Below are 21980 nucleotides of genomic sequence, written 5' to 3'. Positions count from 1 at the left end.
AGTCCCATTTAAAAAAAGTGTCTTGATTTTTCTTTTTCTCTCTTTCTTGATCTGAAGTGTGCTCCTCTTTCATTCAATTTCTTTTCAAATTCCCACTTCTCTCTTCTTTTTGATTGCTCGTTCTTTACAAGAAGCAGACTGCTCCAACTTCGACTCCGAACTCCTGGTCTGTTCCTCCAATATCCATGGGGGCAATGTCTACAATGGGCAGACGAGAGGTCTTCTGCGATCTGTATTCCATCACTGTCTTGCCCCACTGGCCCGTGTGTTTCTGTTCAGAGGGAAAAATTATATCGGCTGTTAAATGACCTATGAACTTTTACAAAATTGCAGAGAGTGAGTTGAGTGAACACCAGAGAGTAAGAAAGACAGTGGCTAATGTCTGCCAAGAAGGGAAAGTCAGTTATGACCAATTTTAATATCCCTCTTTTGAGTTTCTTTACATTATGTTCTGATTCAGTACATGTTTGTATATTTACATAAAATATTGTGTGTTCTGTACATTTGTGTTTAATGTGTCCAGTCTTACCGTGCAGCCGTCCTCCATCACGCTGTAAGTGAAGCGGCTGTTGCCCTCAGCTCTGATCTCCACGTCGTTGGAGCCCTGCAGCAGAACGGCCTTCTTGAGGTTGCCCGCTGAGGAGTCCATGTAGGCCACGCTGTTCTTACAGTGGTAGGTGAGGTTTTGAGAAGCCTCCGTGGACAGCAGTCTCAGGAAAGTCATCTGAATGGCAGCAGTGTTGGGTGCCAGGCTGTCATCACCATAGCTGAACTGCATTGGGCGGCAGGTAAGGAAGAGGAAGTGTTAAATAACAGTTAATGTCTCTGTTACTATGGCTGTTGCAAGTTTTTGGATTATTTGAACTGCTCCTCAAAACCAAGAGGATTATGTCATTTTTAGTTTTTTTGGTGACATTTTATCTACACTCAGCTAGAGCTGATCCCAACACACATTGGGTGGGAGGCTGATAAGCAAAATTAAAAACATTCCCTGATTTATTTTTTATGAAAAAAAGAAATTTCCCTAAATGCTAATGTCAAAAAGTCACACGGATTTCATCACATTACTAATAATATATGCCGTTATGTTCAGCTCAACTGATGTGTACAGAGTTAAAAAACATGGTGCCACTTACGTGGAATCCTCCATTCATTGTCTCTCCGAACCAGACATGTTTGCGGTCCTTGCTCTTGCTGGACCACCAGTTCTTGCGAGGGATGCTGGCAGGCTTGGGTTTGACGCAGGACTCTCCTGTCTCCATGTTGCAGAAGACCTTGATAGCATCGATGGTGCAGCCCTGATTGGGATCAATCCAGTAATCTCCTACAGGGAAAACAAAACAAAAACACATCAGCTTCATATTATGCCAAGTCTGTGGTTCCATATGAATCTGTTCATTGTTTAATTCCTTTTTTATAATGTTATAGAATATTGTGAAATTTTCAAAAACAGACTCAAATTAGCCACATCCAAACACTACCAGACAGAAAGACTCCCTAATGGCCGATTCATTCTGATGTCAGTAGTTACTGTATCCTCAGTGGTGACATACGCCGGCCTGGCCATCAACGCTGCACACCAGACTATACTAACAATATTTAACCTAAATATTGACTCCACAAAACTTGAGCGGCCGACGTACAATGTCCCCCATCTTCTGCCTATTTCATCTTCTCAACCCAATTTGCCCAATTCCTCTCGTGTCACTCACCGCTCTTCCAGTCAGGATGGCAGAGCTTCAGGTCTCTGCAGGTGCGAGCCGGGTTCTTCTTGGATCCCTCCGGGCTGCGGATGTTCTCGATCTGGTTGTTGAGAGATTTGAGCGTGGCGTCGACCTCAGCATCGTGCTGACGGAGGTTTCCAGAAGCCTGGTCGGCCCTCATGTACCTAAGAGGATCAGGGGACTTTTCAATCTGACCCAGACCAGCGAAGGCGGACATGTCAATGCCAGGGCCGGGGGGACCAGGGAGACCTGGGGGTCCGGGGTTTCCAGCTGGACCCTGAAAGGAAAAGAAGAAAGATTGAAGGGTAAGAGTTGGCACTGCACACAATATCTTTTATTTGTCTAGATCAATGAAACAGTTCTCATGGGGTACTCACAGAAGGACCGGTCTCTCCACTGCGACCACGAGGTCCAGGGGGTCCAATGGGTCCTGGCAGACCGTTTCCACCATCCTTTCCACTGGGGCCAACAGGTCCAGGTGGTCCCTATATACGCAAGTGGAGATGTTGATGTTAAGCACTTAAAACACTGCATGTGAAGATATGTTCTTCATTTGCTAAATGACTGTAATGTAATGTAATGTAATTTGTCTTTGAATTCAAAGTGATATTCACAGTATTTTGGCAGTTTTAGTACTCACTCTTTGTCCAGAAGGTCCAGCGGGTCCAGTAGCACCCTGGTCTCCAGCTTGACCCTTATCAGATAATGATTACATTCATACATCAGGGTTTCTGCAGCATTCAACTAGTTTAAAACATTTTGATACCATGGACAATGCAATTTAGGTTAGACAATCTGAGTACTTTACCAGCACTTTATAACAATGCTAATTAATTATAACCATTTCTAATGATATAATTAATGCTTACCGGAGGTCCGGGCAGACCCTGCAGACCAGTGAAGCCTCTGTGTCCCTTCTGTCCTCTCTCACCACCCTCTCCACCCTCACCCTTGTCACCACGGGGTCCTTGGGGTCCCTGAGAACAAGTGGATAACAACCTAATCAGGGAAAATGTTTTGTCCTCTGTTGCAATAGAAGTTATTGTGTAATAAATGCAGAATTTCACCAAACAATTTGGATCTAGAAAAGACATTCAGGGCTCAATTTCACCTTTGCAGTAGATACACTCATTTTGTTTTTTTATATATATAACTCAAAATTGTGCGTGCAGGTATTTGTGTTCATATTTATAAAGACACATACAGGCATTCCTCTAGCTCCAGCAGGTCCTGAAGGTCCAGAAGGTCCTTGTGCACCCTGTGAAAGAAAAAACAAAATAATACATGATGCTGCTCCTCTCATAACAGTGATAAACAAACCTTACACTTGGAAAGTGACAACATCATTGTTTTTTTTAAGAACAATGTCCCATGTGTTGGAGCCAGTACTCACAGACTCTCCTCTGTCTCCCTGTTTGCCGGTGGGACCAACTGGGCCGGAAGCGCCAGTAGCGCCTGGAGCACCAGGAGCACCAGCAGGACCAGTGTTACCACGATCACCCTGCAGCAGAAAGGTCAGTTATGTGAGAAAAGCTACTGAAGCACACACTGCACAGATCATTGCTGTCTACCTTTAGTCTTGGCTCTATTTAGAAAGGTTGAGATGATATAATTAAAATAATAATAACAATAATAATAACAACAATAATAATAATAATAACAACATTTATACTATTATTATAATTATTTTGTATTATTATTATTGCCATTATTATTAGTATAATACTTATTATTATAACAATCATCAAATAATCATAAAAATAACCACTATAATAATAACAATATTGTGGAGTTATTTCCTCTGTGCACATCCGTACTGATACAATTAAGCTTTTGATATGGTGTTTGAATAAAAAGGTTTTTGCAATCCTAAGTCATGTGTTTTACAGGCAGCTTCAGATAAACATGAGCAAATGCATTAGTGTTGGTAATGTGATTTGAATAAAATGGTGTTGTCAGCCAAGCGGGGTGCAAATCTATTCCTGTCACTAATGCAATTCAAATTTCACCACATTTGCAACACATTAAGAATAAAAGCATGATCCCAAACCTTAGAAATAGCACATTTAAGAACTGAGAGCACAGTACAGGTACAGGATCCTACAACACAGAGGTTTGGACTTATGTATCTTATGTAGTGTCACTGTGTGTTTCTCTCACCTTGATTCCAGTAGCACCATCTCTACCAGGAGGTCCATCAGATCCAGCGTTACCCTGTCAGAGGACAATATTAATTGTTAACAGCTTCCATCTCCACCAAGCCAGATGTCCTATTGAATACCGATCCGCTACATAATGAGCCCTGCTCCAACAAAACACACTGATGATACGGAGTCAACACAATGCAGATGTATACATGATGCAAATGGCAGTGAATTTTAATCGACTTGGCCTCCAGTCATAGGACATGAACAGACTAAATACAATGTGGCAGCTATGAATCCAAACACACACACATGCTATGTGTTGACCACTCTCTCACCTCTCTGCCAAGCTCTCCTGCAGGTCCAGTAAGTCCAGGTGGTCCAACAGGTCCAGGGGGTCCACGGTCTCCGCTGCCACCAGGAGCTCCCTGCTTTCCAGGCTCACCCTGACAGGATAAACAAGACGAGGACTCGTTACCACACTTACAACTCGTTGTGTAATTTGGCCACTGGAACGTTCAATCACACTTCTGTTATTATGCATTCAGTGAATATCTGCTTATTGAAACACCACAATGATCAGCTGAGGTTCAATCATCCATCATATTGCAATGATATTCAATGCTGATAATAGCCTTGAAGTCTAAATTAAAAATATAAGTTCCTCAGATGGAGATAAGGAAGCACTTTTAGTTAAACATTTTGATTTGTTGCATTCTGTAAAATCAGCAGTGACTACCGTTTAGACCTGCTGAATTATTAACAATACTCTAACACGGCAGCTTTAAAATCTGATGTTCTAAATCCATTTCAGAGTTTTTTCCCCACAATGACAACAAGAACATTTGCTTCAATTTGGATGTTCACACAGACAGTCTACATGTTAAAAGCTCAGATTTTGCTGCATAATTAAAACCAATTATGAAAACAACCAAGAAGAAACCAAACCAGGTGAACAGCTGTTTTTTCATATATTTCAATGCAGCATGTTTTTGCAACTGTTTAGCCTTATTGTCTCCACCGACTGAAAAACTGGTTTTGGTCAATATTGTTACCATTACCAAGCCATTCGACAATCAGTGACCTGAAAATGAATTGCCAGATAATGTTTTTGTTGCACTTTCTGAAAACTGAATTGATGTGTTTGAAAGACTATTATAAAATTTAAAGATAAATAACATGGCACAAAATATTGCCTCTAACTATAAATACAGGTATAAGTACAGCCTTGAACTACAGAACGTCAAAAAAAAACTGTATCTGAAGTTCAGACATTCACTATTAAAAGCAAATTCTCTGCTTGAATCATTTCTGGGTGAGTTTTGGCATCAGCGCTTCCTTCTTGGCATCCCTTTCATGCACACTGATGAATAATTAATGGTAAGGACATGCACCACTGAGGGGATGTAAGTCGGGGACGTGGCTCATGTCACATATCAAATAGTGTGACATGAGGGCAGGGGAGCCTTCTTCTCACATCTAATACTGTGCATCAAAAAGAATCAGTTCACCAGTAAAAAAAGTCCTGGCTGTTCTCATGTGAGACGTTATGCGACTGTGATCCAATTAGGCCACAGCAGACTGTCCAGAGTCACTCTGTCTTCTTTCTCTTTTACAGAGTGACAAAGCATTAGGCATTATGCTCTTATGGAGGATTCCTTAGTATATATTTAGTTAACAGCCTCTTTTGTTACTTAAGGTTAGCAGTTGGCATTATTACACAACTCTGCGGCGACCATCTGATGTTAAATAAGCCTCGCTTCAACCAAGAAACATTGCAGTGAGAATCATAGTACTAAGCTCTAGTGCTGATTGACAGACACATAATGAGAAACTATTTTGATCTGGGGCAAATCTTTCATGAAGGAAAGGAGACAAATATTTTCTTTTTTTCTCCATTTTGACTATATAGCATTGCGTTGGGCTGCAATTAACCATTTTTTTCAGTATCAATTAATCTGCCAATTTAAAGAAAAGCAAATACACACTTGTGTTTTATTAATTTGCATAATTTCAAGTAACAATCATATTAATCAGAGAAATGCAGCAAATGCACACAATTAAGTAGATGAACTTGGAAATGACTCAAGTGATTAATTGATTATCAGAACAATTGCTACAATATTCTGTCAGTTGGATGGCTTGGGTAAATATTTTATTGATTACTTGTTTCAGCTCTATTATTGTGAGCCGAAAATTTTATATATTTCTACAGAATAAGCAATTTCAGTTTTCCACCTTGGGCTCTGGGATTTACAAGCATTACTCATTATTTTTTGACATTTATAGACTGAACAAATACACAAATGAATTATGGAAAGAAAGACAAGTTAATTGCAGCCCTAACACATTAAATTATACATTCAATTATTTGACAAGGCAAACAGTATGTTACTTACAGAAGGTCCAGGCAGACCAGGGAAACCTCTCTCCCCACGCTGTCCGGGTAGACCGACGATACCGCGCTGACCACCCAAACCCTGAGGACCTGAAGGACCGAGGGGACCCTGAGAAAGCAGAGAAGAGAATTAATGTGTGGTCAATGTATCAGCAGTCAAATAATTTGGTATTATGTAACTATGATTGTGTTTTATTCTAACACAGTATATAAAATATTATTTTAATTACAGACACAATGTACAACTATAATAGGCCCACCGGGTTTTTCAGGCCAATTCTGAAATTCTGAGTGAGACATAATTAAAAAAAAAATGTTTTAATTCTATCTGATGTACTGTACTGTAATGAACTGTAACAGTGGTCAAGATCAATATACAACATAAATAACTCATATAGCCCAGAAACAGAAAAAGAAAGAGGTAAGTAACACTTTCGAAATGTATATATATAAATATTTATATAATATAATTTATATATTTATATAAGCTTGTTAACAGTAAAAAAAAACGATGAACTAAAGTCTAATAAACTAGCAATATACCATTTATTAAGATAGTTATTTAAAAGTATTACCCAAAAATAAAATAAAAAGTAAAGCAAATACAGGTAAATTACACAAATTGTTTTGGGGTGATTACATTTTTTTAAATACAAAATTTTCTCCCATCATTTAGCTTCTCTGGCCTTTTTGCAATTATACCTTCTAAGATTTAGCCACAAGAGTCAGATTTTCTGTCCTTTCCACATCCAAATGATATCTTTAATATAAGGACAGTATTTAACACAAGAGCAAAAATGCATCTTAAAGGAATAGTTTGATATCTTGGTTAATTTGCTTATTCACTCAATAGCACTCACATGTCTGTACATAACGTTGAATCTACAGTCAGTAAGCAGCTAGCGTAGCTTAGCAAAAACACTGAAGCAGCTAGTGTTAGCCTACCTGCTCCTCTAAAGCTCACTGATTAACACATTATGTCCCACTTATTGGACCTGTACAAAAGCTGAAGTTTAATAACGTAAATTTATAATTTTTAGGTTTTAAAGTTATGTGCCAGATCTCATGTCGTTTGCTCCGACTGAGATTTCAAAACTCCCAAATGGCAGCAGCACAGATCAAAATCGATCTCTCCATCACCTCTCTGGTCTACTTCATTTGCACCACCACAGTCAACTCTGCCACATGTCCCGCGGTGCACGCTCACAATAAACTCTAGATGACAGAGACCTGATCGTCCGCTGACACAGACTCTGATGTGTTTCATATGTAATCTTTAGATGGAAAGAGTGTCAACCCAGCAGCTATCTTCATGTTTGAGTATGCAGTCATCTGTGATCTGTCATTATCTTGACAGGGCTCGCCATGTCTTTATGACATGTTTGTGTGTGTGTGTGTGTGTGTGTGTGTGTGTGTGTGTGTGTGTGTGTGTGTGTGTGTGTGTGGGGTCCTGTGTTCTGTCACTGGGATGTGCAAGGTAAAAGCCTGGGGTCCTGTCATTATTCTGTCACTGGGATGGTGCTGCCCTGTGCTGTCATATGTCTTGGTCTGCTATTACAGACAGTGATGGACGCTGACAGCTAGGTGTATTAATGGAGAGTGGACTCTGCTGCTGTCCATTACTGAATTAAATTGGCTCTTCGGGCTGAGCTACGTGAAAGTCAACAGAAATGTAGAAAACAAACGCATTTAACCATTTTCTTTTTAGAATGGACACCTGTGTTCACCTTGACGGTGTTCACGGAGATGTGCAGTTTGTAGAGAAGAGTTAGAGTGTCTAAATATGTGGGTGCTGGAGGGATCGGAGAGGGATTTTATGCGCTACAAGGTCAAGAAGTTAAAGATTATCTAAAAGCCCAGAAGAGCCTTGAGTTTTACACTTTGGAGTATGATAAAAAGTATGACAAACTCACAGGGGGACCATCCTCTCCAGCATCTCCCTTCTCTCCAGTAGCCCCAGCTGGACCACGGAGACCAGCGTCACCCTGTCTGCCTGGGGGTCCACCATCTCCCCTCACACCCTTGGGTCCATCTTTCCCGGATGGACCGGCAGGACCAGCAGGTCCAGGATTACCCTAGAACAAGTGAGGAGGATGACTTAATATACAGGAAATTAAATGGCATGCATGAAACAATAGAACATTGTAATACATGTAATATACATGCACGCATTATGTTTACAGAGCCTGCAGATCTCTATTATTGCGGACGATAAGAAGGCTTACAGGATATGACTTATTTTTCACAATATGTTGCACCTCCTTCTAGCAAGTCTGTAAAAATGATTCTTAACAAACTATAACAACTCCCACTGTGTCAGACATACTGTTTCTAGCAAGTCTGTAGAAATATTCTTAACAAACTATAACAGCTCCCACTGTGTCAGACATACTGTTTTGCTAGCGTGAATGTGCAAGAATAAATGCTTAACAGGTGCAAATTAAAAAGGCTTCCTAGTGACAATAAGTCAGCTTTCATTTAGAAAATATTCCCCTATCTGTTCTGCTGCACCTTGCTTGTTAAACACAAAATAAGCCCTTTTTTTCTTCTTCTTTCCCCATACCCGATTTAATTTGGTGACTGAATAATGAATCTACTATCTACACAGTAAAAATAAAAGTTGATTTAGTTTATTTATTCTAGAAGTCTGAGTAAAAATATGGTACACTGCAAAATGAACAGTTAAACTGTTTACAAAATTGTGACAATATCAGTGACCGATATAAATGTATCTATTGTGTGTTATGGACCCAGTCATGTGTATGAAGGCAGTTGCGAACTTACATTGGGACCAGGGGGTCCAACTCGGCCAGCAGCTCCAGGGAAACCAGTGGCACCCTGAGAGAGAAAGATTAAGTTAGACAAAGCCTCTGACATAAAGTGCATGAGACAATAGTTAAACACTGCTAAAGACAAAGATGTTTGCAAAAAAGGTCACTCACAGGAGGTCCCTGAGCACCACGAGCACCTTTAGGTCCAAAAACACCAGTAGGACCCTGGAAGAGAAAAGATACTTTACTGTCTGACATTTATTTCATGGTTTATAAATAACTAATCCAAAACACTTGAAGTCGCTTTGGAATGTTGTTCGAAAAGCTGTGATTTAGGTTTAAACCCTCATTATTTAGGGCTTAGGCAAAGTCCAGAAAAACACCCACTGCAGGTCCAGGGGCACCAGAGGGTCCTTGCGGTCCAGGGGCACCAGCGTCACCCTTCTGTCCAGATTCTCCCTGCTCTCCCTTGATTCCTGGCTGACCGTCAGAACCCTGGAATAAAAGAGAAAAACAGTTGAATGAATGAAATATGTCAGCCGTTATATTGAGGATGATGCTTCTGGTGACTGAAGCATCATGTCTGTGATTGGTAGATTGCTTTATTCATAATGCGATAGCTTCAAAAGACTCAATCTCACTCTTGAAAAGAAAATGATGCATCGTAAAATCATGATATCTGTGAAAGTCCTTATGGCAAAAACAACAGTTTGAAAAAAGAAAATTGACTTGGGAATTAATTGCACAAAGAAAAAAAAAAAGCTTAAATTTATTCACCTACACTGAAGATTTTAACTCTCGGATATAAACAAATATGGAACCTGTAAAGTGAGACTATGTGACTTTTAAAAGAAGATATAATATTTTTCTTATTAATAAAAAGTTGCATTCATGAGCAATACAACACACAGATATTCGGTCCGGTGTGACCAGTAGCTTATAACAGGTAATTTTAGCAAAAACTTTGAATTAATAAAGTTGTATAAGTGCTATTACTGAGTCGGTTAACTGACGTTATGAGTCTTCTCTACTAATGCAAAGTTACACAGACCTTGTCTGTTTTCAGTCTCTTTGGTGATGAGCTGTGATTTTACAGTCTGTGAGCTGTGAACCTATAAATATTAAGACACCTTCTAGTGTTATTCATCACAACATAAATGTAATAATTAATCATAGTGCAACCTAGAGAAAAAAACAAGTATGACAAATTGGGTTGCCACAGAAATATTAATGAAAATCCATTTGGAAGGATGCAGCTTATTAAAAAACATTTATTTGATGTCTGCCTGGAGCCTTTGTGAGGAACTAAATGGATAAATGATCCAAAGACTTCCAACTGTCTCTACACACTAATTTCTCTCCACAGAATAACACCCTGAGGTAGACAAGACATTTGGCAAGAATACAAAATGAGTCACAGAGGCCTAAAACCGTGGTGACGACAATTATGTCCTTATCATTACGCTCAAGTTTTTCCAGATAATAGTAATAAACAGGATGTTTGAAATAAGAAAAGCTGTGTTGATGTCTGTCGTCTCTCACTCGTGACTCTTTTGGCTGGCTCATTTTCCAGGTAACAAAACATGAGGTCAGCTTTTTAGTCAGGGAAATGAAATAACCACAGGACAACTTTACAAGGTGTTGAGGTTATCTGTTGTATTATTACTTTGTAAATAAATCACATCCTTTAATTAGATCTTTTTAAAATTCATTATTGGAGGAGTTGATAATGGCTGTGCTAAATATTTAACTTACTGACTTTGTGTCATTAGTTTATTTTAAAGTGTGCTACTTCTTGTATTTTGAAGTTTAATGAATGTTAATGTAATTCTGATTCTGAACATAATTTTCACGACATATACTAGGTGTTATATATTTAAGAAGTCAAGCTGATGTTTTGGTGCTATTTCTTATTTCTTATCTTTCACAAAGTTTCACTTAAAGGTCACAAAAGGTCATGTGGTTGACAATTTATGCCCTTTAATTTATTTCTAAAATATATTTTACTCAGTGTAAACATTGATGACCGAATATACAATCTACAAAGAGAGCTATAGCATTACTTTTTTTTCCAAATTAAGATTTCAATATCTATTGCTGTAATTTTCTTAGCCTTGCCAGCATTTCCGGACCTAGAATAAAACTACAAGGCCATGTCCTGACATTGAGTCTATGTCCCTGGAGTCATGCTTTTAAGACCCATTAAGCTTGTATTACTTACGGGAGGTCCGGCAAATCCAACAGGCCCAGGAGGTCCAGTCTCACCCCTGTCCCCCTGAAGGAGGGAGGAAGAAAGGAATCAGAGGTTAGTTCAGGCTGCCATGCTGACTGAAGGTGAGAGAAATCTGTTGAAAACTTCAACATAGACACCAACATTGTTATGCTTATCATCTTTAATCTTACAAAAACTACAATTCAAAGATGTTTTTGTGAAACTTACAGGAGTACCGCGGGTACCAGGAGCTCCAGAAGGACCAGCAGGACCAGATTCACCCTAAGTAAGAAAACACAGAAGCATCAGCAAAACACACACTGAGCTGTGAACGGTTGGTTCAGACAGATGTGCAGTCACAGTTGGATCTGACACAATAATTTTAAATCATGTACAGCCAGACATTTAAATACATCTCAACACCATGTTTAATATAAACCTATTTGAGAAAATATTATAGTGATAACTTGCCAATAGCTGTGAAATAATTTAAATAATTTAAAAATCACCTTCTCGCCGTTTGGACCACCAGGACCAGGAGGACCAATGGGACCAGTGAGACCCTGTGACAGGAAACAGCAGAAGGTTAAAGACAAAATTTGGCTTGAGAATGAACATTTGGTTTTGATATCAGCCCTCAAAAAACTACTGTTTGCATGTGTATTAACAAAACATTTAAAAAAAACTAAAATTAAAAAGGACAAAACATTTAATATTCAAGACATGAGTGGAACTACTGCCACACTAACAAATTATGGATGATCACAATGACAATCACTCACTCTTCCACCATCTTTGCCGGAAGCACCTTCAGGTCCTTTCTCTCCAAGGTCACCCTATGGGAATATAAATACAAGTAAGTCACCTGATATGGGTATAGGCAAAACTTCAAAACTCGAAATTCTAAATTCCACATATTTCATGATTAAATATATGTATATATATTTTTACAAATATTACTAATATAAATATATTTATTTTAATATTTTTAAATTAATTTAATTTATACGAATATGAATACAAAATATATTCAGTTATTAACACTTTCTTTCCATCATGGCTTACTCTGTCTCCTTTGGGTCCAGGAATACCAGCACCTCCTCTCTCTCCGGGCATACCCTGCAGGCCAGGGGGCCCCTGAGCTCCACCAGCACCACCAGGTCCAATGGCTCCCTGTTATGGAGCAGAAATAGATGAAGACGATGGACAGAAAAAGGTACTTCAGGGTCTTTGCAATCTTAATAACTTTGTGTAGCACCTCCTACAGATGTATGACAGTGCCATACTGTTGTCAGACCTTGTGTTTATTAGTACATGAGTCAGAAACACAAAACTGGTGCTGTTGAATTCTCTGTTTAAGGACCGATAGAAAAAAAAAAGCTGAAAGTAATATTATTCACCTGACACAGGATGTTCAGTTGCTGGATTAAAATAAACTTTCCAACTTTGCTGAACAAATCTAATTAACTAAAGTGTACAACAAAACAATTAACTAATTATTCTAATAATGTTGGACAAAGTAAAAACGTTAATACTAAATGTCCCTTTTGATTTGACATTTAATTCAGTTTATAAAGTAGAAGGAGTTTTATCTTAACACATTTTCTTTTCCACATATTAAAGCCAAGATAACGGAGGGAAAGGCCGGCTTAATTATTTTTATAAGTGGCTCCAGCAGGCCTGGTCCTGGTCAGAAGTTGTCAGGCTTATCAGCAGCGCCTTCTACTGCAGCCTCAGACTGGAGATCAGACCCACAAACACCAACTCCGCTGCCTTTCTCTAGTCATTAAGTTGTAACCACAGGGCTCAGATAGCCTCCATGTTGGACTTTGAATATATTCAAACTAGATTTTTATTCAAGGGGGCAAATGTACAATTTGGTTTTGCAACGAATAAATCTTCATTTTTCTTAGAATCAAGCTTCACGGATTGTCTGCTAGCCCCTCCCCCCCATCGCCACCATCACGTCAGCTCTATAATCCTCTCTATCTGCTACTGTCTGACTTTACGGAAATGAAACCTATGAACTGGGATTAAAATCTGACCAGATAACAAATCATCAGGGAGAACTGCAGCCGCTGTGAGCTCTTCCTCTGTACTCACAGTGCAGTTGTGACAATTTACTGCAGTGACTGGAATTTGTGGATGGTTGATAAGAAATTGACTGTCTTTTTTTGATTGAAAATAGGCAGAGCAACCGGTTGTTTAACAATGTAGGGAAGATCTTATTTCTCTCTAAAAAACTCACATTTTATGAATTCACTAAATGTAGTATTTTGAGTCTTGAATCATGCAGATCCTTTTTACAATATTAATACAGTAGTATAATACAAAAGCAGTTAAATAAAACCCTACAAATCATGCTAATGTTTTTTTTCCTTTGTTTTTGTTTTGTTTTATGTAAATGTACACTATCCATCTTACAGTTTTAAAAAAACTTATTAGAATAGTCATGTACATACAGGTAAATACATGAAATTTGACCTCTGCATTTCACCCATCTTAAGCATGAGGAGAAGTGGGCTGCTGTAAAGCACAAGAGGAGCAATCTGAGGTTCAGTGTCGCCTTCAGGGACACTTGAATGGACACAGTACTTAGAGGGTCTCGGAGGATAAATATATTGGTATCTGGCTGGATCAAAAAGTTACATTTAAATTGTTCGTTGACCCACTTGCCAGCGAGGTCCAACAAAAATGAATGAGGCCGTTTTCTTGTCGGTCTTGGATTATGGTGATGTTATATAAAGACACGCCTCCACCTCCAATCTTAAACCCTTAGATTCAGTTCATCCCTCTGGCCTAAATTGAATCACCGGTGACAGTTATTCTACTCATCATTGCATCTTGTATGGAAAGGTTTGGTTGGCATCTCTAACAGAGGCTGTTATGAGTACTTTGCCAGGTGTTTATATTTCTATCTGTGGATATATTTGATTACAGCGATAGCATTTCAACCATGGAACATGTAGTTACAAAACTGTACAGGTGTGTAGCTGAGACTAAAACAAAGGTTGAGTTTGAGGATGGGCCTGGTCCAAGCAGAATTCATATTATTTCTTTCTACTTCTGTTAGTCACCTTGAGACCCCTCAGACTCCCCAAAATGAAACTTTTCACGTTTATTTAAGAAAGACAGAGCAGAGATTCTGTTTCATACAGCAAACCCAATAATAACATATCGACTAAAATTCACAAGACAAGATATGTCAGGATCTGGGTTCATTACCACCTCAAATAAACACTTTTTTGGGGGAAAATCACTGAATGTAGTTAACAGAAATCAACTCACAAACACCTGAGGTTATTATTGTTGAATCACATGCTCACATTATTGTGTTGCTGCTGCTGCATGTGATAAGTAAGTACTGGCGGTTGTACCACAGTAGACTATTAGCCAGTGTTGTGTGTTCACCTCAGGCGTTAAATATTGAAAATCTGTCTCCTCCTGGTTTTAAGCTGAATGCTGGACTCACCTTGGGTCCGTCAGTTCCAGGAGTTCCAGGGAGACCTCGAGGTCCCTGCAGACCCTGAGAGCCGGCAGCTCCTCTCTCTCCGGGGAAACCACGCTCACCCTGAACGGCGACACAGCAACAATCAGCGGCATGTCCAACAATCAGTAAGTAAAACAGTGGCGAACAAAAATAAAGACGGTCAACTTACTCTGGGTCCAGTAGCACCAGCAGCTCCACCCTCTCCAGGAACACCCTTAGAGGAGAAAAGGATGAGTTGAAAGAAAAGATATTCAGGATCAGGATATGAATCAAGACATGTATGCTTGAAAAGAATGACTGTTACTACTAAGACGTACTGCTTCTACTACTAACTCTTAAGTTAGAGCTATATGTTTAATGGAAATAAATTGCTTTTATAGCACGAAACAACATGGCAGATAGCACCAGAGTTCCTTTTAGGACAGATCTGGAATAAAATGTTCAGCATGACTGAAATGGTGGAGCAAGGACTTAATTCTATTCATTTGTATTTAACCTTTACTCATACAGGGTATGAAAGGCATAGCTGTTCTTTTACAGCAATGCCCCGTTAACAGAAAAACACTGCTGGGAATAAAGGAGCTGTCTTATTGTGAGCTAATTTGGATAACAGCATCCACCAAATTACTTTGAGGATCCCTGCTATTTGAGGCTGAAAGAACAATTCTAGTATTTCCACTGAGTTTTGAGCTATATTTCACTAGAAAAAGATGCACTCACTTGGTCTCCAGGCTTGCCTCCCTCACCAGGGGGGCCAGGAGGTCCAGGCAGACCCTGAGTAGAAGAAACCAAAAAGATGTAAGTAGAAACAAACACTGAGTCAGAAATGAACAAAAATCCTAATTATTTCATGTACAGCAATAAATAGGCGCATGTTGGTAGGACGGATCATTTATGAAACAAGAAAAAACATTGATTTTTGGAGCCACAATTAGAGAAACAGCTTTATTCATACATAAAGTTTAACAGGCCATTTCAGGTATAAGTTAAAGCAGATAGTCTCACCTGGAAACCGGAAGGACCAGGCTGTCCTTGCTCTCCTCTCTCTCCCGCAGGGCCCTAAACAGATAATTCATAATCCATGATCACTATAAACTTCTATCATAAACCACATTCAACATTGATGTTTAAGATGGTGGGAACATTTTGCTAAGTGTGTCATTTACGTATCTCAGATATCAGTACACCACAAATGGATAATTTAGGTTATCTTTTTTACATCTTACTTTTAAACACGTTTTCTTTTAAATGGCACACTGAAACACAAACTTCAAAACAAGCTGAAAGTCTGTGTTTCAGTGATGCCGTCTCATAATGTCCAGATATTTCAGTGAAGGACTTTTTATTTTCTATCCCAGACAAAGGCCATCGTCATTGAGGCAGTCTGGGAAATAGAGATACCAAAGGTTTCTTCAAAGTGTAGAAAAGGGGGAAAGATAATATCAGTGTTTAAGCTATATGGAGTGGGATGGGGGAGATAGAGATACGTACTGAAGGGCCGGGGGGGCCAGCAGGGCCGGTTTCTCCATCTTTGCCAGGCAGACCCTGAGGAGTGGAAGGAAGAGAGGGAGGAGGGAGGAAGGAGAGGGGAGACACAGGGAGGGGTTGGTCAAATAGATGTATAAATATTAACAGTTAAGCCAAAGGTGATGGTATGACTAGAAAGACTTCTGATAGCAGAAATAAAGCTTTTCAACATGCTTCTCAGGTGGAAGCTGAACTGCAGAAATAACAGTTGATCAATGGAGAGTCACAGTACCCCGAAAATACAACCCACCAAAAAATGTTCAATTGAATCTGTTTAATAATCTAAATATTATAACAATCATGAACACACTGTCTGCGCTACTTTAGCAGGAACTTATTTATTTCTAGTTTTTAAATAGTGTATGCTTTCAGTGGTATATTACAAAAAAGCCATGTTTTATTTTGTGAACATGATTCATGATTGTGAGTATTTTCTTATCAGTTGAATGTTTTTTTTTGTATTTTGAAATAACGGTACTTGTATGATCCATTTGGAAGCAGAAAAAGGTGAATAACTTACTCTCAGACCAGGAGCTCCACCCAGTCCTTTCTCTCCAGACTTGCCAGGCTCACCCTAATCACAACAGAAAGAAAATGCAGCAGTTAGTCACAGAGATTTGCTCCGTCCTGTATCTATTTTGAGAGAGGAGTGGGCGAAATGACATTAAACTGTCCAGCAGCACTCCAGGTGTTGTTGAACATGTGGAGTTTCTATTCTTGTTTCAGGGTCTTGTTTTTAGAGAGGGCACATATAATAAAACAACGAAGACAACAAAACAAGTTGTTGTCTTCGTTGTTTAAACAGGTGATTCTTTGCTCCAATATAGATTACACCTTAATATTGTTTACACATCAAGGATTTATTATTTTTATATAATCACTTACAGTTGCTCCTTTGGGTCCGGGGAATCCCATGACACCCGGCTGTCCACGGGCTCCCTGTGGGCCGGGGGGTCCTGGACGACCATCCTCACCAGGAGCTCCCTGGTCAAATAAAGTCATGTTAATTTATTTAGAGAGCACATTTAAGAACTACAAATGATAACCAAAACATTTTACACAGAAATCCAATGAATTCATATAAGTACTATACAGCATTAGCAATCATGTGGTCATTATTACATTTGTGGAGAGTGAAAAGCAGCTGTAAAAAAAATGAGCCTGATAGTGAGCGGTAAAGGCCAGCTGTGGAAAAATCCAATCACACTTGGATTTAAACTGGGAACCTGGACTGGAGAGGAGTAATTGGGTGTGTGGATCTAGCAGAGTCCAGCATGGCAACAGGATACGCAATGGTTACTCAATTTGCTGACATTTTCATTGCTCCTACATAAATAAATAAATGGAGCCCTCAGGGGTAAACTAGGAAAGCCCTCGAGCAAAGAAAAAACAGGTAAAATAATCCCTCAATCATAATCAGTCTGACCATATGCCAGCCTCTCAGTCAGTCAGTTAGTCATAAAATGAAATCACTGCTTAATCTGTCAGTAAGCCATAATGTTTTAAATGAAACATAGTCACAGCAAATGTGAAAATAATGTTAATTTAGCCGACATTAGAAATATGAAAAAATGCAGCTCCACTTTTTATAAGAAAGTGTTTCAACTTTACCGAAAAATGAGGGGTTGCACTGTATGATGTAGGAACGGCATCAGTTACACAGACAACATGAGGAGGCAGTGATTTCAGTGAGGAACACTTTTATAAGACTTTCCACTCAGTTAAGAATTGATGAACAATAGGAGTCCGTCTAGCAACCCAAGGCCCAAGTGGAGCTGAGAGAAAATCTATAAATCTACGGTGTGTGAGACTCAGTTACTATAAAAAATAGGACCATTGAGCTTATTTGAAACACAAGCACTGCTGGGGATGAGCCTGGTGGATAATGGGTGGATACATCTCCTGCAATCCAATTTAATGAAACCACTTTTGAGTCATTACGTTAGGAGAGCACATTTGATCAGATTAGAGGTCTCCCCCTGATTGTTCTGAATGTAATATTTAAAAAATAAACACACAGCCTGTAATGCTGAGTGAGGGTACATGCTGCGTGATTATTTCTATTGATTTACAAAGAGACAACAACCGCATTACAACGCAAAAAGAAGTGCACTTACAGAAGGTCCAACTTTGCCTTGAGGACCAGCGTCACCAGGGCGTCCAGTCAGGCCCTGTCAGAGAAAGAGAATAGACACACAGACGGAATCCGTATGAGTCATCAGACCCCTCTGTGGAGGCACATGCTAAAGAAAGGTGTGAACATATGGCAGTGTGGAAAACTGAATTTACACCTCTGATTGGCTTTTCCAGGAGGGAAGCACAAATTCTGTCCAGTGGAAACCTTTCATGACTGTTTTCTCAGGGTTATCTCAGCTAGGGTTTAGAGATTTAAACTTGTTTAAGGGGAAATCCACCTATTTCAAATATTAAAGTCTGTTTACAGGTCGTGGAGAATGCTACTGTATATGTGAAAACTTATATGAAGCCTTTTGTGGCTCCAAAGGGAGCTGTGCAAAGTCTGATAAAATTGACTAATGTGTCACCGGATTCACTGTCGGCTGCGTTTTAAGATCAAAAGATCCAAAATGACATAAATCTTGAGGCGTGGGGTTTAGAAAGACGTGAGCTTATCAGAGCTCTATAGCCTGCTCCTCATCTCTGCTTGAGGTTAGCTACTGAAGGCTCCATAAGCTGCTACTGACATAACACACCTGAGGCTCCAACTGAACTGTCAATGGCCGCGTTGCATTGTGAGTAATGAAGGTGCCAGGTTTGACAAAGAGTGTGTTGAAGAATAGAGATGAGGGACTAAAACTCATGATATCTGGGCTTTGTTGATAAACCCGTGCACGACTGGCTGGCTCACGACCACTTTGCAGAAGCGTCTCTCGCGCCCAACCTCTGGTTCCTTTTTAAGAGCTTTGAGAGCTTTTAAAAGGCAATCGAAAAACTCCCAATCTCATACATAGCATGTTTAATTATTAATTGCTGTGTTGAGAAAATGATCTTACTTCTTAATATAAATGAACATTTTAAATATCCATTTGATTATCCAAAATATGCATTGTCACAAAGCATTAAATGGGGATACTTTTCTTTCACAGGACAGGTATGGTCAGCTGAGAATTAAAATTCAGCAACTTGTTAGGACTAGCCCAGATCTTCAGCTAGATAATAATTTGTTAAATATTACTGCAGAATGTATATGATATCAGACATTGAATGTAGTGTACAGATTATTTTTCTTATTTCTGTATGTTTTAAAACAAATTTCTGCAGATCATCAACATCTGTATCTGTGGTACTATGAATAAGGGAAGTGCTCACTCTGGCACCGGGCAGACCAGACTCTCCAGGACGGCCGGGGTCACCGTTGGCACCCTTGGGACCACTGGCACCAGAGGGTCCACGCTCACCAGGGGCTCCCTGTGTTCGGAGAGAGAGAGAGAGAGAGAGAGAGAGAGAGAGAGAGAGAGAGAGAGAGAGAATAAAACAGGAGTTGGTCACTCAGTCAATCACTTAAACTTTCAAAGCCCAGAGGAAATAAGTTTTCCCTTTAAAAGTGTGAAGAAGTTTCATTGACCTGCTGGAGATGAGAAGATTAAACTCTTACAGATCCATTTTGGTATAAATGAAACTGTGTGGGAAAGATAATGTTAAATGAGATGCTGTCTTTGGCAATTTGGGTCATGTAGGTCACCAATGCATGATGGGGTTCAGAGCTATGCTGCCATCTGGTGGCCAAAGGGGGAGTTATATATATATATATATATATATATATATATATATCACTGCTGCCTGTATGTGAGCTTCAGATGTACTGAAGAAAAAACGAGCTCTGATGAGTTTCACTCTTCACTGAAAGTAACATTTATCATGTACTTCCCTAACAGGTTAAAATGGGCGCCGATCTCAGTTCAGTATGAACCTTGGAGAGGCACTTCTCTTATTGTGAACTTCATCGAACACAATATCAACACTTTGTGCCGTTTTGTTTGATTTAGGAGTTAATGTGGTGAAGGATTATCGTCCAGGGGTCATATAAGTCACTAAAACAGTAAAGATTTTTTTGCAAAAATTATGGAAGTGCATTACACACCTGAAAGCCATTTTTCTTAACCTATTGGGGGATTGCTTTTTTAACAATACATGGGTGAAATACCATGTATGAAATATCAACTGCTGTCTCTCATTCATGAAAAAGATACATTACAATTTTGTATAGATCATTCTTTTATAATCAAAAAGAAATCTGTAAAAAACAAATCTCTAGATAGCTCGTATGCTTGTATGAAAGAAATGTCTTTTCTGCACACTATTTCAACTGCTAGGATCAACAGCAACTGACCCCATTCTGCAGAGGTTCACCACCCATACAGTCTTAAATTGTGTGGAAGTGGATCAATTTTCTGGGAAGAGGGAGAACCTACAGGAATGTTTACAAGCCAGTTTGAAGCCCAAAGAGTGCTGACGCTCTGCTCTCTTAAAAAGTGCTGCAGCAGAATAATGTCAATTCTTAAATTCTGCAAAGGCTAACAATCTAGGACTTATTTCTAAGTTGTGATGACACTACAGTCATCTACAGGACTAGAATAGAGAGAGCCTAATCTTCTCCATGGTTGTTTTTGAAGGTTACTGGGTGAAATTTAATTGTAGTTCAAGGTGATGGGATTTTTATGTAGTGTGATTGCTACAGTAAGGGTCAATATTGTGATTCAGGTGATTCATAAATGTTATTTTCTCACCACAGTTGTCAAAAAAAAGGAAAAATCAATGAAAATATTGGACAAAGGCATGTCAACAGAAATTTCCAAATGCAATATGAACCAGATTGAGTTTGTTAACTGTCAATTTCACAGATTTAAACCTGTGACTATTGCATCAACATCCTCTGCCAGGTCTGTTTCCTCTTAATGCATCCAGGTTCATTTCCTCTTTCAGACTCTCTGTTCCACCAGCAATCATAATGCGATATCTCAGGAATGAGTGTAATTGTGGTGATGCTCACCTTGGGACCAGCCAGACCGTCTTGACCAGGGAAACCACGGTTACCGGGGGCTCCCTAGACAGAAAACACAAAACAATAGTCAGGGTTATAATTAGAAAAACAATATCTTAGTCACTGAATCTCATTGTGGTCCCTAAACAGGTTCCTAGATGGTGGCCAAAAAAACAAGGTTTCATTTTATCTAAATTTTATTTTATTGACCTTATCCTCATTAAAAATGCAGAAACAGTTTCACTCCCACCATTGTTATGTCTTAATATGCGACATACACACCTACGCAATTCATCAGTGAAACTTTCACATATTAATTTTTACGGTACAAAACTTTCTCAAATGGAGCCATAATGTGTGTATACTAAGAGATCTGTAACTAATTGACAACCTTTGATCTACAAATCTACACAGGAGGCAGCTTGTCATTCTCTTATCGATTGAGTGTTGCCAAGCAGCATATTTTGACTTAAGCTATAAAAATAACTTGTTTTCAACCAGTTAGATGGTACTCACTCTCTCTCCAGGAGGTCCAAGTGGTCCAGCAGCACCAGCCTCACCTCTGGGTCCTCTCTTGCCTTCTTCTCCTTGTGGGCCAAGAGCTCCCTGCATACCAACGGGTCCCTGAAAATCACATCCGCAACAGACCATGTTATTAAAGGCAGAAAGGAAGACTTAATGTGAAGAAACATATTTTAATTATAAACTTTTTGTT

At 39.3% G+C, this 21980-nt stretch overlaps 1 protein-coding gene across 1 annotated transcript in view; it reads right to left on the bottom strand.

Annotated features, from left to right (window-relative positions):
• Positions 1–122: 122 nt before the first annotated feature.
• Positions 123–21980, bottom strand: part of col2a1b (collagen, type II, alpha 1b) — a 44074-nt gene continuing 22216 nt past the window's right edge. Inside the window, exons 23-54 of the mRNA XM_054617147.1 lie at positions 21782–21889; positions 21275–21328; positions 19594–19692; positions 18384–18437; positions 17152–17250; positions 16787–16840; positions 16231–16284; positions 15745–15798; positions 15460–15513; positions 14909–14953; positions 14722–14820; positions 12315–12422; positions 12032–12085; positions 11759–11812; positions 11478–11531; positions 11259–11312; positions 9425–9532; positions 9209–9262; positions 9051–9104; positions 8180–8341; positions 6268–6375; positions 4207–4314; positions 3885–3938; positions 3118–3225; positions 2929–2982; positions 2594–2701; positions 2365–2418; positions 2102–2209; positions 1713–2001; positions 1137–1324; positions 530–772; positions 123–271 (exon numbers count right to left, since the gene is read on the bottom strand). Of these exons, the coding sequence (XP_054473122.1) occupies positions 125–271; positions 530–772; positions 1137–1324; positions 1713–2001; positions 2102–2209; positions 2365–2418; positions 2594–2701; positions 2929–2982; positions 3118–3225; positions 3885–3938; positions 4207–4314; positions 6268–6375; positions 8180–8341; positions 9051–9104; positions 9209–9262; positions 9425–9532; positions 11259–11312; positions 11478–11531; positions 11759–11812; positions 12032–12085; positions 12315–12422; positions 14722–14820; positions 14909–14953; positions 15460–15513; positions 15745–15798; positions 16231–16284; positions 16787–16840; positions 17152–17250; positions 18384–18437; positions 19594–19692; positions 21275–21328; positions 21782–21889 (3045 nt within the window). The 3' untranslated portion in view covers positions 123–124. The remainder of the gene's footprint in view (positions 272–529; positions 773–1136; positions 1325–1712; positions 2002–2101; positions 2210–2364; positions 2419–2593; positions 2702–2928; positions 2983–3117; positions 3226–3884; positions 3939–4206; positions 4315–6267; positions 6376–8179; positions 8342–9050; positions 9105–9208; positions 9263–9424; positions 9533–11258; positions 11313–11477; positions 11532–11758; positions 11813–12031; positions 12086–12314; positions 12423–14721; positions 14821–14908; positions 14954–15459; positions 15514–15744; positions 15799–16230; positions 16285–16786; positions 16841–17151; positions 17251–18383; positions 18438–19593; positions 19693–21274; positions 21329–21781; positions 21890–21980) is intronic.

This window comes from Anoplopoma fimbria, chromosome 17, assembly GCF_027596085.1.
Source record: "Anoplopoma fimbria isolate UVic2021 breed Golden Eagle Sablefish chromosome 17, Afim_UVic_2022, whole genome shotgun sequence".
Taxonomy (NCBI): domain Eukaryota; kingdom Metazoa; phylum Chordata; class Actinopteri; order Perciformes; family Anoplopomatidae; genus Anoplopoma; species Anoplopoma fimbria.
Note: the sequence above shows the minus strand (reverse complement) of the source record. Positions and strands in the feature narration are given on the sequence as shown.